The sequence below is a fragment of the Cimex lectularius genome, unplaced genomic scaffold, assembly GCF_000648675.2.
Source record: "Cimex lectularius strain Harlan isolate CLEC.00 unplaced genomic scaffold, Clec_2.1 scaffold226, whole genome shotgun sequence".
Taxonomy (NCBI): Eukaryota; Metazoa; Arthropoda; class Insecta; order Hemiptera; family Cimicidae; genus Cimex; species Cimex lectularius.
The window spans coordinates 884,822-901,577 of record NW_019392846.1 but is presented as its reverse complement, the minus strand read 5'-3'; the positions used below and the strand labels follow the sequence as shown (position 1 = coordinate 901,577).

At 37.7% G+C, this 16,756-nt stretch overlaps 1 protein-coding gene across 2 annotated transcripts in view; it reads right to left on the bottom strand.

Annotated features, from left to right (window-relative positions):
- The window catches only part of LOC106666975 (laminin subunit alpha-1), a 95,392-nt gene that overhangs the window by 62,350 nt on the left and 16,286 nt on the right, over nucleotides 1-16,756 (bottom strand). For both annotated transcript variants that reach the window (XM_014394540.2, XM_014394541.2), the window contains exon 2: nucleotides 13,410-13,684. In XM_014394540.2, coding sequence (XP_014250026.1) covers nucleotides 13,410-13,684 — 275 coding nt within the window. The remainder of the gene's footprint in view (nucleotides 1-13,409; nucleotides 13,685-16,756) is intronic.

Genomic DNA, 16,756 nt, shown 5'->3' with positions numbered 1-16,756 from the left:
CCTCTATCCCTGCTTGTTTCGACAAAGGTTACATCTTCCTCGGTGGAAGGAAAGTTATTTCGAGCACGAAGACATAGAAGAAGTTGTATCTAAATTTACAAGATCATTTCTTTTCATATTTCGTCCCTGTTGTTTCCACAGCTAAAAATAGAATTACATTTCACGTGCACATGTAAAACCGCTTCAAAGTTCAAGTCAAAGCTGAACTTGAGCTGTTTAACTAAATTAAGAATGATAGCATTGAAAATGTAATTGTAATAAATAATATAGTACATAAATAATAGAAAGAAAATAAAAATCCTACAAATATAATATATTGTATTGAAAGTAACGGAAACGAATGAAAACCTACACGTTAAACCCAAGAGGATTTCTGGGACACGAAGGCGTAAATTAGCAATAGAACGAGTAGTTCTAAAAGCGGAACCATTTTCTAAAGCTTTCTTCGTTGGTCGTTGGTTTGTCTAAATTATTGGATGGAATGTAAGCATTGAATGGATGTAAGCAAACAGTGCGGGTAAAATGCTGTTTGTTGGCAACAAAAGTGCATTTTACTCACGCTGGTTGTTTACAGTTCAACATTCCATCCAATAATTTAAAAGGAAAACCGGAAAATGATCTCGGGTGTTCTCAGATAACGGCATCGAGAGCACCGCCAAAGACAGCCGTTGGAGAAAATTGGATCCAACACAGACCAGCTATGGAAAAAGGGACATATCGAAGGGCAGAGTATTACCGGGAAATGTCTCCAAGCAAAGTTGAGGGAAGTTTGTTTGAGCGGACCATCCCCTCAATCCTGTTTGGTATAATAGGTGGCGAGACATATAGATGTGTAAATAGCTGTGGTTTTTGAGGGACCGGAACCAAGAGACGGGGCCATTGATCATGTGATCCTATTGGAGTCTGGGGACGCAAAATAACCCAGTTTAAGAGTAGGTTGAGAAAAAGGTTGCCCTGACCATTTGTTGAAAAGGAAATGAAAGAATGGCTGATGAAAAAGGTGCCGCAATTTCACCCTTGGAGTGAGCAAATCTCTAAACGGTCTCCAAGTTTACCCTAAGAGAGACGTTTTACGTTCTGAGCCCATAGATAACTGCTTTTCTCCAGCTGATAGGATTAAAAATCCTCGTATAAACACTAGATAATGGAGACTCAGCCTAATATATAAAGCAAAACAAGGTTTACAACAACTTCTACTTCAACAATGCTTCCACCTTTCAAATAGCAGCTAATTATCATGCAACACCCCTGTAATTAACGTGGATCTTAACCCTCTTAAATCAGGACTCGTCGACGAGTTCCCAGGATCACGATCAGCCATCAGAAATCACTTTGAGGGATGAACAACGAGGTACCTTCATCCGCCAAGCGACTCCGCAGCGTTACCAATCCCTAACAACACTCACCCTTCCCCGGGATACCACACGACTAAAACCGGATTACATCCCTTAATATAAATAGATGATGCATCCTATATGGCTCTAAGCAATTATATTTTGGCTTTGAGATGATCCTTAGAGACATCAAGAAAGCAACAACACGATGTTGATAAAGTTGCAAGCAGCACAGCTGCAGTTTCGTTTTCTCTAAGGTGAAAACCGGAGACATAAACCTTACCCAGAAACTGTAAAGTTATGGTCATAGAACCCTCTCTAAAACTAGAAAATAATCGTTAGAGCTAAACAGGATAAAAAATAAGGGAGGACACCACTGAGAACCCCAACCTGACATTGGTCTCTGAGAAAAAAACCTACTATATATATTCAACGATGACCCCATTGAAGGTTGAATGAAGATAGAAGAGATAGCAGATGTGTGTGCCATTCATAATATCTTGGAATGCGAGGCTCAATTAAGACAAACTCTAGAGTATCAAGATTTACACGTTCACCTCGTTTTTACAGAATTAACTATAATGGCTTTGTCATCTTCTGTCGACTTACGATGTTACCACGTGCCAGGTGGCTGACCTCGGGGTTGGGCGGCTTTTTAAGTGGCAAAACTTATTAGTGTTCATAAGAAAACCGTGGGATCTTTCTGTCGAGGTATAGAATGTTCGGATATCTGAGTGTGTCGCTATTGTAAACATATCAAGGATCATTTGCCAAATTTCGTAGAAATTTATTTTGTATTGTTGTAATAAATTGTATTGCATCTTTTGGCCCACCCACTAAGGTGTATAACATATAGGTTTTAATATGTCATTATAAATCATTATTTTACAGCAACAAGATGTCGGAATTTGAAATCAAGTTCTATTTTTTTTTTCTTTTTTTCTTTTTATCTATTGTCATGCGTAAATATTTAACTGAATTCTAGGATGGAATTACTTTACAGATGAAGACGACCGGTTTGTCTACTAATTTTCCATTTGTGAAATTTACATGTTGTAACAGAATGTACATGTTGTTACATGCAGATGCTGTTGACTGCCATTTCTAATTGATATATTTTTCGACTGAGAGGCTCGTGTCATCGGCAAATATTGAGACGGTTATGTTTCCGTCAAAAGGTCACTTGTATACGGCAAGTAGCACGGGGCTTAGAATACTACTTTGCCATACGCCAGCCTTGCTTTCCAACAAATTAGAGTATTCGTATTGTTTAGTTTGGAACAGTCTTTCTGCAAGGTTAACGTTCAACAAACTGTTTTGCTAATATTTTTTTAAAGGTTCTGTATTAAATTTTCCTGTCAAACCTTGTTTACGATAGTCTAGAATAAAACTATATATTCTTATATATAATTATTTATAATATATTTTTATTTGCCAGGGCGTTTTCTATATTAGTGATTCTATGTATCTGAAATATGGTTGATTGACTTGATCGTTGATTCCAAATTGGTGGATATAATGTGTGTACAATGTTCGCTTTTTCAGTGAAGGATTCCAGTCTTTTTAATGGAACTTTTTCGAATAATTTTGAAATAATTGGAAACAATGAGATGGGGGTACGATGATACTTCGTGTGGTTGCTTTCTTGGTTTTACTATCCTGGTTATCTCAGCAACTTTCCAGACATTAATAAATTTGGATTGAACACGTAAATATTTTTTTATTCGTTACTAATTTGAAACTTTTGTTGAAAAGAAGAAAAACCATTTAATTTTTTTTTAATTAGGCTAACTTACTTTTCCAAATAACCAGGAAACCGAGTATTTTTTAGATACTTAGATTTGATAGTTTTGTTAACTTTTCATGACTTTTTATGTGATAAATACTCTAACTCCTCGTTAATATTATTCAATGCAAGCAATAGTTCGGGTGCAGCTACCCCCCCGAAATATCCCCTGAATGCACATCGTAGGCCAGCCTTTGTCTTGAAGGATGGCAATTTCGTAACTTGGTTTAGACCTCATTCCGGCCTTGAAACGACCTGTTCACGACTGGTGCCAGTAAAAATGAATTGATTTGATTCAGAACATTTAGCCAGGTTCATTGATCAAAATTCAAGATAGGACAGGCAAATATTAGATTGAAACATCTGTTGTACTTAATTTTAAAGAAATGTATGTTAAGCTTAATTCCTTCATCGGTCGATAATGTGTACAATTTGTAAAGTTTGTAACGGTTGTATCAGATCGTTCGATTTTTCCTTTTATTATTCGACTTATCATCTGTGCTGTGCCTTCAAAAATTAATTCAAAAGATGTTTACGTAATCTTTTTAGGAATTCAGTTCAGTCTTTTGCTGTAATGCCTGTCACTTTGTATTCAATGCTACTGTCCGCAAAAGGGAAGTCTAGTTTAGATGAAAAACACAGAACAGAACTGTAATTTAATTCCATTTAAGCAGAAAATTATAGAGAGATGTAGAGATTCAAAAGTTAAACGTTTCTACTGAAAGAATATAATGAAGGTGGAAACAATCAATTAGTGCCTTCACTCAATTTCTCGTCTACTTAAAAGAAGGGGAACTGAACGGTAGAATATGCTTAAAAATTTCGCGAACGATCTCTCTCTCTCTCTCCCTTTCTCTCTCTCCCTCACCCTTTCTCTTTCTCTCTCTCCCTCACCCTTTCTCTCTCTCCCTCTCCCTCTGATACATGTTCAAAACTAAACTTCATAGAGATGAAAGATTTAATAGATTATAAGTAAGCCTGTATGAATTTTTAAGTTATAAAAACAAAAACTAAGCATTTGTACGAAAAATTAAAATTTTCATACAATATACACTATAAATACTAGATATAAAAGTCAACAATTGCATATTACAAAACGTAAAATTATGATTTTTAATAACGCTTATTCTGTAAAATGTGCTAGAATTTACACTAGTCCCCGAAAAAATAATAAAAAAAATGTTACTTTCTTAAAAAATTTAAATTGAAATTAAGAAATTTAATAAAAAAGTAACGGGGTGCCGGTGGCCGCAACGGTTGACACGGCGCTCATCACTGTAAGGTGAAGTTCCCGGGTTCGAATCCAGCCTGCAATCGAACCCGACATACTTACAAATGTGCTTTTTTTCAAAAACACCGGCACCCCGAGGGTTTATATGACCTCTGCTGTTGCGAACCCTCGTTTAAAAAAAATTTTTTTAAAATTAAAAATAAAAAAAAATAAATAAATAAAGAAGTAACTTTAAATGTTTAAACATATAATGTTTATACTAAAATAGATGAAAAACCCAACTGTTAAATGTTGATGAGATATTATTTTTGTATTTTAATAATGTTTCCTTTTTTCATATATTGAATTGCAAATGTGTTATTTTGTTTATTCTCTTTTTGTTAAGTTCAAGTTTTATATTAAGAGTTAGTTTAAAATAATGTGCAAAACTGTATAAAGTAGATAATTTTTTTAAATTGTAAATATATGTAAATTTGTGATTGATAAATAAATCGTTCATTTGCTCTTCCTCTTTTTCTCACTCACTCTATCTCTCTCTCTCTCTCTCTCTCTCTCTCTCTCTCTCTCTCCCCCCACGTTTCCTTTTCTGATATGATTAATTGGTGACAACTGAATCTCCAACCTTTTTTAACATCAGATTTCACCTACATCATGTAGCGCGTCTGATGGGAGTTATTTCTGCTTACAGACAACGTTTAATCCCTTGACACGGAAAACAACTGACCAAATGGAATGCAGCTTTCCAAGAAAAGTTTTCTGCGCTTAGTTGACTCATTCATGGCAACGCAAGGATTCGTATTTTGCTGCTATTTTATGTGGGTACCTACCCGATTTGTTAGGGGGATCCGATTCTGGCATTAGGCACGTTAACGGTTATGTGTTTGAAACCAGGGATTATTCTTGGAACTTTAGACGAGAACAATAGAAGAACAAACAGTGTAAAGGGCAGGTCTGGTGTTCAATAATGCTAACCTAACAAGGGGAAAATCACTCCGAAAACAAGTCCTCAAGTTTAATATTAGTCCGATGGGCCAGCTAACTATCGACCATAAAAACTGCTACTACAACTTACAATAAATATAGTACGTTAAGAATAACCAATAAAAGAAAATACAATTTATGAAAGATAAACTAAACTGAATTGAGGCAGCTCACATCGCATGTTTTCTTACGAACAGATCTTTCGAAGATGGTCTCATTCTCTATAATCAGAATTAGAGCGGTTCTTCTAAATTCAAGGTATTCAATGCAGTGTGCCGTTCTATTTTATTAAATTCACTAGTTTTCGTGGTCCGCTTGACCAATTAATATCTTTCAATTAATTAAGGTTTTTAGTTGAGATAAAAAAGTCAGTGTCACGAGCGGGATTCGAACCCACGACCTTCGGCTGGATACGCCGCTACTCTATCACTTGGCTATCGTGACTTCAATCTACTCGGACACTAACTTCCCATTTCAACCCCACCTTTTGAATTTTCCCCCTTTAGAATGTTCTGTTTTATATTATGAAGGCCAGGTGTAGCTTCCAGCGTTATGAAGAGATAGAAAAAGTACAAAGTTTTTTTTATTAGGAAGATCTTCTCATTGCCTAACTCCACTCCAAACTACACGTTTTATATTGGGACGGCAGTGGATACAATTTTCCTTACTACGTTTTTCTTGCATTTCTCATTTGTTTTCAGGGTACTTAATGGCCATGTTGCCCGAATCTCCAAAATTACCGCTCTCGAGGTTATTAAATATAATGGTTCTTGGTTTCGTCAATGAAATACGTTAGCTTTTCAGTATGGTTGCAGTTTTTCTTTTTGTTTAGAAAACCTCTCGAGCTGGCCCAATTATACCTTTTTGCGCTGGCTAAGTGATCAACAACGTGAGAGTTGTGAGCATCGTGCTCAGCCATCAAACTCTCCGTGGTTCTATGAAACTCCATACTCTTCGATGTCTACTTCAACTTAGATGATAGCAAGTGTTCCTCAGTTCTGTGCCATGGAAGGAAGACGACGGAAATTTTTTGTGGGCTCTGTAACCTAAGCGTTTAGTTATCTTTCATTTTGTTGCCCAGTGCCCTATACTGTCAGAGCTCCGTATCCTGTATCTACGATATAAAGCGCTTTCCAGGACCCAGTTGCTTGATCTTTTAGATATCGTGGATATTAAGAGTTCGAAAGGTCTGGCTCACTATGCATGTCATGCCTGGCAATATAGGTAGAAACTACGAATAAAATATCGAGTTATAATTGTTTTATTTGTTGTACCTAAAATCAATATAATTTAGTTGTTATTTATAGTTTGCAATTAATTAAGGTTTTTAGTTGAGATAAAAAAGTCAGTGTCACGAGCGGGATTCGAACCCACGACCTTCGACTAGATACGCCGCTACTTTACCACTTGAGCTATCGTGACATCGATCCACTCGGACACCAACTCCCATCTCAACCCCACCTTTTGAATTTTCCCTACTTTTTGGCATTTTTCGAATCCCGCTCGTGACGCTGACTTTTTAATCTCAACTAAAAACTTTAGTTAATTGAAAAATATTAACACCATGAAAACTAGTGAATTTATTTATAGTTTTCTATTATTACTATTATTATATAGTTTATTTTTATTTTTTGCACGCCTGAAAAAGCCTTTTGCACAGCCAACTTCCGACAGACGGTAACCATCCCTGCTGTAAAATGCTTAAAATATTGTATATTATGTAATGCTCCTCTTTAATGTAAATAAAGCATGTTATCTATCTATCTAGAGTTGTTCTAAACCGATATCAATTTCTATCGCCTCAGCAGGCACGACAGCCGGGTTGAAAGGTTTTATGTAGAAATTTATAAATGTCGTGCAGTCGGCCGGATTTGAAATCGACAAAAACAACTACCCTCTTAAACGACTCGAGCCCTCCATTTCTACTTAGAACTTTCAGTATTTTTAGCTAGTCCGGATCCAGAGCTTTAGGCGCCAAGGGACCGGAAGAGCTGTTTATATATTTTTCCGTTTATTGGACTCAAAGTGGTAAGAAGGAGTATATTACAAAAAACGCCCATTGGGTACGATGATGGAAGAAGATTTATTGTTAAGTCAAAGGTTTTCTAAGCGGAAAATAAAAATAACTACTTAATAAAGGTAACGTATTCTAACGTCTATTATGCCTAAAAATTACTAACTACTAACCTTAAAGAGTTAGTTACGACGAATGTGTTAAAATTTGAGCAAATTTGCACAGCACCCTATAATATAAATCTATAATGATTTGCTCCTCAATCTAGTATGTTTAAATCTTAAAGATAAGCCATTGACTTTATGAGCTTTGCCAGGAGGGCTGAAAGTCGGCCCCGGGGTAACGTTTAGGAGGCGTGACTTGTACAAGGGCATAAACCGACGGTCGTGTACAGTTAGGCGTCGGTTGCACTACCACGAACAGGTTGAATATTCATCTCATCGTTGAATGAGAGTGTAGGGATAACGAGCCGGGCAAAATAACAAAATAAACGTTTACACTGACGAGACAGGGCGCCTCATAAATATTAAACACCTAGACGTGGATTTTAATTGAAAACTCCCGACCTGTTTTGAAGATCTCGAATTTTGTCATTTCATTAAAATATGGTACAACACGTCTACGCGCGTGAGAACGGGCCGGGTGGTGTGGGTCTCGATTACCCGTTGAGAGAAGGACGGTCAAAACTTGTCATTCTATCTCGCTAGGAATTTCTAGTCATTTTCCCCTGTTTATTACTTTGCTTTATACTTGGGACTGTTATTTGGTGGTTTACGAGCACGTAAACTGGTCAGTCATCGTTCGTCATCCATACGCCGTGCACCACAAGATTTCACAGACTGCGAAATAGACATTAGCAGCGCATATAGTTACGAATGATTTTGCCGATAAAAAGAAGACAGTGGTTTGTTAAAGCTGGTTTGACATCACAGTGGTTTAGAAGAGGCAAAAACCACTTTTTATTTTGGTTAGAAGAATATAATTTTTTGTGGTGATTAGTGATCGTTAGCCAATGATTATTCGGAAATCGTGAGATGGGGTCTGGTGTGATGTAGGTTTCAGAAAAACATTTTCTTTAGCGTGCCAACGTTTCGATCTGTATTGAGATCATCTTCAGGGCTCAAAGTGTTGGTTTTCTGCGTAATTGTGCCATTCTTGCGTATCGTGTTGAGAGTACCCACACGCAAGAATGGCACAATTACGCTGGAAACCAACACTTTGAGCCCTGAAGATGATCTCAATAAAGATCGAAACGTTGGCACGATAAAATATTTTTCTGAAACCTACATCACACCAGACCTTGCACTACCATGCATCTCACGATTTCCGAATAATCAATATAATTTATAATTAATTTACTTACTTTAGAGTTCTACCATAGTGTTTGGGTGCCGTTTGTCATACATAAGTCATACGTCCAACCACTCTTTGGGTATCGCGGACAAAAGATCAAACAACTTCACAGTACTTTTACAAATTAATTTCAAAGAAAATTCCAATGGCTACGCCACGATTCGAACTCAGAACCGCTAGCGAGGCAAATAGTTGGAAAAATATAGCTTAAAAAAGATTTTCTTCATAAGGCACAACAAAGACAGGAAAAACATCTTTTTAAAAACTATTTTATTTTGGCTTAAAAAATATAATTTATATTTAGTTTATTAGTTGTTCCATTGTTTTTCTTTTGGATGGATTTTATGTATGATATCGGAACTATAGCCAATTAAATTTTTGTCAACTTAAAACTACACTGACTCTATTGTAATTTAACACCAAATTACTTTTTTTTAGCACATATTTATGGAAACATTGGATATGGCTTTAGAACGAATAATAAAAACAAGCAAATTAGTTATTTTACAAGGGAATGGATACAGAAAAAGCTAAGCAGAGCTCCAAGCTAAACCGATTATATCTTTCAGCTATAACTTTTCCGCACTTAATTTATGAATATGACGACTTACTTCTCCAACACTGTCAGGAATTAAGCAAAAAATAAAATTTATCGTCAAGTCGATTAAAGTTGAATTGAATACTTAAAATGAGGGATTTTCCTGTTGCTAACAAGTGTGTGAAGTTTGTAAAAACCCAATTTGGGTCTCTTCACTCGGAGTGTCAGAATTTGTCCGATAAACCTATTTCCTGAATCTCAACGGAAATCAAGAAACGATTTATACAAACTTTTCAACAGAGGTTCAACGCAGTATGGAACATTAAGTCAACATTTTTAGATAACAACTCTTGGTGAAATGGTTTGTTTCTTCTTTTTCTATTTCTTTGTTAAATTACAACAATTTGATTCCTCTTATTGTGGTGATAGGCCAACAGTAAATTTCGAAAAGCGATTATGGCCTGATTGATGTAAGATGAACTTCAATTCACTGTGGTAATCCCTACATCATCAAAGGAATGGGTGGCAACTCGAGCTATATGCGGTCGAGCATTACGCATTAACCCGACATGGTCCCCAATAAATGAAGCGAATGGGACCACAGGTTCCAGAAGAACTTCCTCAATGCAATCTTAGTGCAAGATCCAATCTGATAATCAGTTCAGGACAGGCATGGATGTTAATTCCACCCCATACCGTAGCTGTCTTTCAAAAGGTCAAACTCACGCATGGTACATGAAGCAAATCGTTCTCCACTCTTATCCACACACGGACCCGGTGATTGCCAGGAAACAAACTGGCATTCTTTTCTGAAGCAGCTCCCCATTGTTCAAGTATTCAAGCGTGATGATTTGCGAAGAGTCGCCTTTTCTACTCGATGCCTCTCCAGTTGTAAGAACCTTATCCTTAACCTTTTTTCACAAAGCCTTCTGATGACTGTTTTTGACCTCACGCTTACATTTCAGGCTGTTTGAAGTTGACTACTTATCAATAAATTAGTTAAATGACGATTCCGTAGTGAGGTAAGAGCAATAAAACGATAGTCTACCACTACCTTCTCTTCAATGGAGACTTCCAGTGGCTCTAAACCGCTATAGACCATCGTGATGGTAGAGCGCGGCAACCCAGGACTTGGGCTATGCAACGTACAAGCAAATAAAAGTGTCCGGGTTTTATCTTTGAGTGTTTTGTAAAGGATGTTAATTTTTTAACAAAAATATACTGATGATTATTTTACATACAGACAGAATACATGTTCACCTCTGTTCACTGTTTGTACCTGCATTTATAAACGCTTTATGCTCAATTTTATATCTGATTTGTCATTGTTAATAATTATTTATTGTAGACTGCAAGATTGGCTTTATTTATATGCACTTATATTTTTTCTGCAATGATTTCTCATTTGGTATATAAAATTGTTTTCGACAGTCCGACCCGTTGCTTTTAGAAAAACCGGCCAAGCCATGGAGAAATAGAACCGCAAGTAATGAGCAGTGTTAAAACCGTGGTTCTTTAAAGTCGAGATTCCGCGAGATACCAGAAGCGAAAGGTCAGAACGAGCAAAGCCCGCCGGGGCCGAGAAATAGCCCATCAACCAACCGCATAAGCCCGTCGGGGATTCGTGAAGTAAACATAAATGAGAAAACGTCCTAAATTAACGATTTACCATTTGGCGGTTGGTGTTTTATAAATGATAATTGACTGACTTCTTGTAGATACCGTTAAAAAGGCTCGCTCGTTTATAGTAATCGGATATATTTAGTTTTAAGTTAGCTTAATGATATTCATTTCGAACAAAGGCCGTTGTTATTAAATAGATCATCTGTGTTTCACAGATCGATGAGATTTTGAAGGTAACAATAACTAAAATACACGTATTATATGAAACCACGCAAAGCATTCAATCTGTTGACAGGAGGTCTCGGTGCCATCGTTTATTGAGACGACAGGGTTCTTGATACAGAAAATAGTAGAAAGGTTGTATGGTTGAACTGTATGGTTAGAAATGGTAGGAAGATTGGAGTGAAACTTTAAAAAATGGGTCATTTTGGTTAAGGTCAATGTAGGAAAAGGAGGTTAGAAACATAGTAATATCATCCGGCAGCAAGATAAAAATCGATCCACGGCCAGGCAAAAGTGACATACCTGTGCAAGGATTCACTTTTTCTGGTTCATCATTCGGAAATGCTTGACAAACTCAAGAATGGTAAAAGTGTTATTCTAGTTGCACCAAAGATTACTTTATTTTAAATTTATGCAACCAAATTTCGCGAGGTGGTTTCATAAAGCCCAGGCTACATTCTAATCAAGCTATTTGCAGTACCTATATAAATTTAGCATAGTCAATTCAAGATCTGATGAAATAGGGTCAATGATTTGTCTGGGTTATAAGTTCCTTTTACCTTCCCCTCCCCCATTGCTTTGGCAGAGGCTTTCTGGGTTACTGAAATAGTCCGCTAGAGCATTATTATGTTCATGATGCTGTCCATCCTAATTTTGTGGAACAATATAAGCTGATGGGTAGGAAATAAATGGAAATAAATTGTCTTTTCCACAATAGGCATTTATTTCGAAAAAAGTCACTGAAGATGGTCTATATTAAACCGAAACGCGCTTGACGAAATAAACACCTATTGTGAAAAAGACTATTTATTTCCTACCCATCAGTTTATCTTGTTCTTGGGATATCACAGTTTATAGATGATGTTTTTGTAAAGTAATAGAACACTCAGTGTAAAAGAATATAAGATAAATTTGGCTTAGCGTAAAGTGGGTCCGCATGTTATCTCGGGTCGACTCGCCTCCAGAGCTACTATGTAATAAATCCATAAATGCATATCTTTTTTTGATTTTGTCATTAATGAATAGCTACCAGAAGCCAAAGAAACGAAATGTTTGGAAACCGCCTAGTAAGATCGATGGGTACATTCTCTTTCCTTATTAGTCCATGCCATTTGACCATAAAAGAAAGAACACAGCTGAGCGTAGGAGTTGTGGGTACGGTCTACGGTACCGGCACTGACGATGACTCACGTCGGACGTCATGAATCTTCGACAAAAATTATTCAAATAACTCCTCCCACGCCTAAATACAAAACTCCGTCCGGCTCCTTCCGATTTGGATTCAGGTAAACGGACAGAAACTAAGTATGCATGCATTCGTTTTTAATAAAATCTGACCAGTGAGTTTTTGAACAGGTGTTATCACTGATAATAAAATTTTATAACAGGTAAAAGATTCACCAGTGGTCTGATCAATTAGAGGAAATATGTTGGTAGGGAGTCAGGCACACTGTATTCTTTAGAAGTAAAAGAAAGTATGCTTGATAGAAAGAAATTTAGACGTTAGATTTCTTGACAGGCACAACAGAACCAACAGGCATGTAAAAGCATGATGAGCGATTTGAAAAAAATACTCCACATCATTTCTAAATGTTTTTGGTTAAACTGGACGGTGGATTACCTCGAACATTTTGATCATAGGGTGTTGTCAGACGCATTTCATATGGACTTCGAGGGCAAACCAGCTAAGTTTAAAAAATTTTTTACTTCAATTGTTTTAGTTCTTGTCCAATTTCCTATTACCTTCCCTACCCTTTCTTACCCTTTTCCTTTTCCCTTCCCCTCACCCACTGCTTTGGTAGAGTGCTAGAGGCTTCCTGGGTTACTGAATCCGCACCCCTCAGGCAAAGGGTGCATCAGTAGGGGGTTCGTACGAACTCCCAGGTGGGCGACCAACCCCACCTTAAAAATAATACTGAACCACAGGAATAGAGTATCCAAGCGGCTCTACTAATTGAGGTTGGACTCGTGGTAGTCGTGGTTTGTAAACAAATTGTACCTTAGCTGGAGGGTACCGGCCAACCGGAGCGGAGATAGAGTGCTTTTTCTATCTCTCCGAGGGTGGTGAAACCACAAAACTACCTTTTTCAAGGCACATGCATGGATGTACCCTTTTCAGGGCACTTCTGAACTCGATTAGCATTGCACCACCTCGTTAGCCAAGGGATGTGACAAGTCTATGCATGTAAAATCTTCCTAGTGTTCTCCTCACTGGGCGTCTGAGAAGTCCCCCCGGACGTTAAAGATCCTCTTGGGTCTCAACACCCATGAGTAAGATGGGAACATCTATCCACGTTTCGTCGCATTCTGGATGTATTTTGACATACCTGTTTCAGATCAATCGTGACGGTCACTCTTTGGTTGTGATGGCCATTGTGAAGTGTGGAGCTCTGCCACCAGGTATCAGAATCGTGGTCGATGGCGTATTCAGGCGGATGGCGTTTGTCGTGGCTCTTGGCGTCGCAAACACCGCACTGCAGATCACGCGGCCTTGTTCCCCTGCTCAACTTGCAGAACGTCTCTGGCCCCTGCTCCCCGCAAGTCCCGTTCGACCATATCGAACCCCGGACAGCGAGGTCCACCGGCTCCGGGAACAGGCCTCCTAGAAAAACACACAAGCATTTCAGAAATATCTAATGATTTTAGTTTAAAACTATTACAAATACACTTCACCCACTAAGAAATCATGTATTCCCCCAGAGCTCATGAATAGGAAAAGACAATGTCAACTCTATTCGGATACCAGGTCACTGGATGACCCTTATGGAGATTTAAAGGCAGAAATTAAACGCAATGTTTGGCTATCTTGAAAAAAAAATTGGAACAACAACTTAAGATAGATTATTATCATTAAATTAATAATTAACTTATAAAAGCAGGCTAGTGGAAACTGCGCTGAGAAGAATAAAGAATACTCGAGTAGTCCGGGGGAGTGAATGTTACCAGACTTCTATGTTTATATCGAGTGTCGTGTTTATGTTAATTTATGGAATGAATATAATTTATTAGCGTAAAAGGAAGGTGTTGTTTAACCCCGCCCGAGGAATACCGAGTACTCTGGGCTGAGTGTGTGATGTCTGGGGTGTAAAGGTAAGTTATTAGCGAGAATGGAGTCGGTACGACCCCACCACGAAGACTATCGAGTCTTCTGGGGAAGTGAATGTGACCAGACAGCTACGTTTGTGGTTATGCATACATATATTGTATGTTTTATAACCACTCTGTGACAACATGGGACACAAACGAGCGGCTAGCATTTTAGGATATCGACGTAGTTTTTACATATTCACAGATAGAGACGCTTAACCGACTGCAGGTTGGGGGAAAAAAAACGCCTTAAAGACCACCAAAAAAAGTACGAACACGCAGGGCCGGCGATGACCTAATCTGTTTGTTGTCCCCTAAACTTCCCACATTATTATTATGATAGATATATATTTATGGATTAATTTGCATGCTAAATACAATTCACATTTATGAGAAATTATAAAGAATTTAACTTCCATTTAATTTTTAGATAATGACATTACATAAAGTTTGAAGCATTGTTTGATTAAAGATAGGAACGGTAAATCGATGTTTTCCTTTCATTTAATGAGATTCCAGGATACAAGGAATGAAGGGAATGAACAAGCAGATAAACTGGCCATTGGAGACCCAGGACCTATCGGGATAACAAGGTCAAACCTAGGTTACACTGCCAAAGAAATCGCCATGGTCCTAAAAGCGTTACCACGACAAAACGTCACATTGGTGTAGAAATCCAAAACCTGAGAAAACATATAATCTTAACTGAAATGCATGCTATTAATTCTTGTGACTTACAAAATCTTAAAATAGTTAAACTGACAAAATATTCTCATAATATCAGACAGCCAAGCAGTCCTAAAAGCTCTAACACGTCAAAATGTCCCGCTCAAAATAGTCAGTGAATTTGTTCGAAACCTCCAAAAGCTGGTAAACATAATATCTCGGGTATCGGGGCACAAAGGAATTTTTGTGTAATGAACTAGTAGGCAAAAGGCCACTGGAGAAACTTTAAGGATAATTATTGTACGACCTGAACAGATAGAAAGAACAAGATCAAACCTCTCAGAATGGTGAGAAGTCAGCGAAAAAGAAGGAATGGAAGAAACCTAGGGTGTCAGACGTGGTAACTATGGTTAAAGAACCCCACCAAACTTGACAAATGCGTTGCTACAGTTACAGTCAAACTCGACGGAATGATAAGACTCTATAGAAATAGTAAAGATGGGGTGAATATGTAAATACCTTTTTTTTAAACGATGGTTCTACTCACTGAATTTAATTAGTGTTAAAGTGGCAAGATTCTAAATTAGTCACTATCTGCCTTCAACAAAAGCCTCATTTGTTGCTATGCAATGAGGAGGAAGAAACCATGGACCGACCTAGGTCATCAAGAAGATCCAACAAAGAAAACTGCAGAAATGATAGTCAATGATTTACTACTTCTTAAAAGAATGATCAAGTCAATTGAAATGAGCTGAACAGCTAGGAAAAGTACAATAAGCCAGTTGTGCTTGAGAAATACAAAAGCTTCCTAGTTTCCTCTTTATTTTTTTATATTTTATTCAAAGGCAGTAACCACACGGGGTTATATTTGCATTAAAACTGTACTAGAGGCCGGCAGATGGCTGAATGAGGGGCCGGGCAACTTCTTTCTAGTACTTGGCGGTGTCAAGGTACACGAGCTGTGAAACTTCCACAACGCCAACAAATCTGAGGCTTGCATCGGAGCCCGGAGGTCAGGTCATATGCAGGTCTGCGCCACCTGCTCTTCAATAAGTCACACTGCCGTAATTTCACCATTTTTAAAGAATTCTCCAATCAATTCTGTCTCCCTCAAAAAATTGGAGTTTATACAACAAAAAACCGTTTTGAAATTATTGTTCTCTTGTCACCAAGCAATTCGCACAAAGAATGCGACAATCCACTTCTTAAGCGAGCTCTTTTGAACCTCCCACCGTCCAATTGTAGTGTAAAAACTATGTTTTAAGCAGAGGCCCGCGTATCTTGTGTAACTCGCGTGTGTCAAATGCTAAGTCTTACGAGTTATTCTTCTTTTCTTGCAGGTATAGCTGAGATGATCGTTTGGCTAATGTCCACTTTAACATTTCTCAATTTATTTCCCGATTGCAAAGCCATTCACGTTGCCATTTTTCTTTTATTCCAGCTTTCAGTGTGGGGTACACCTCGCTTATTTTGTGACCTTCTCTTTGGGCACTTTGCGCTGCTTTATCAGCCTCCATATTTAAGGATGTCTCGCATTATCCTCGGACATGGATTTGAGCAGTTTTGAAATGAAAGTCCCATGGCAGAGTAAATGTCATGCACGAAAGGCTTCGAACTAAAGATATATTTTAAGAGTATCTTTTTTATCGTTTTTTCTCACTAGTTTACCTAGCCTAGTTAACCCGTCTGGTGGATTTTGGGGTATTTTAAAATTTATTTTTTATTCCAGAAATCTTTCAAATAGTTGCCATTCTATTGGTCTGTCATGTTGCTCTTGAGGCAGTTGGATCTCCGTTCGTTACTTTTCTGACGTAAATGTAACAGTAAGCCCCTTTTTATGGTATTTCAAACTCTTCAGATCTCACACCTATTGACTTCAAAGCAGGTGCAAGTGGTAATGAAGGTGTTTTTTTTTAAAGTG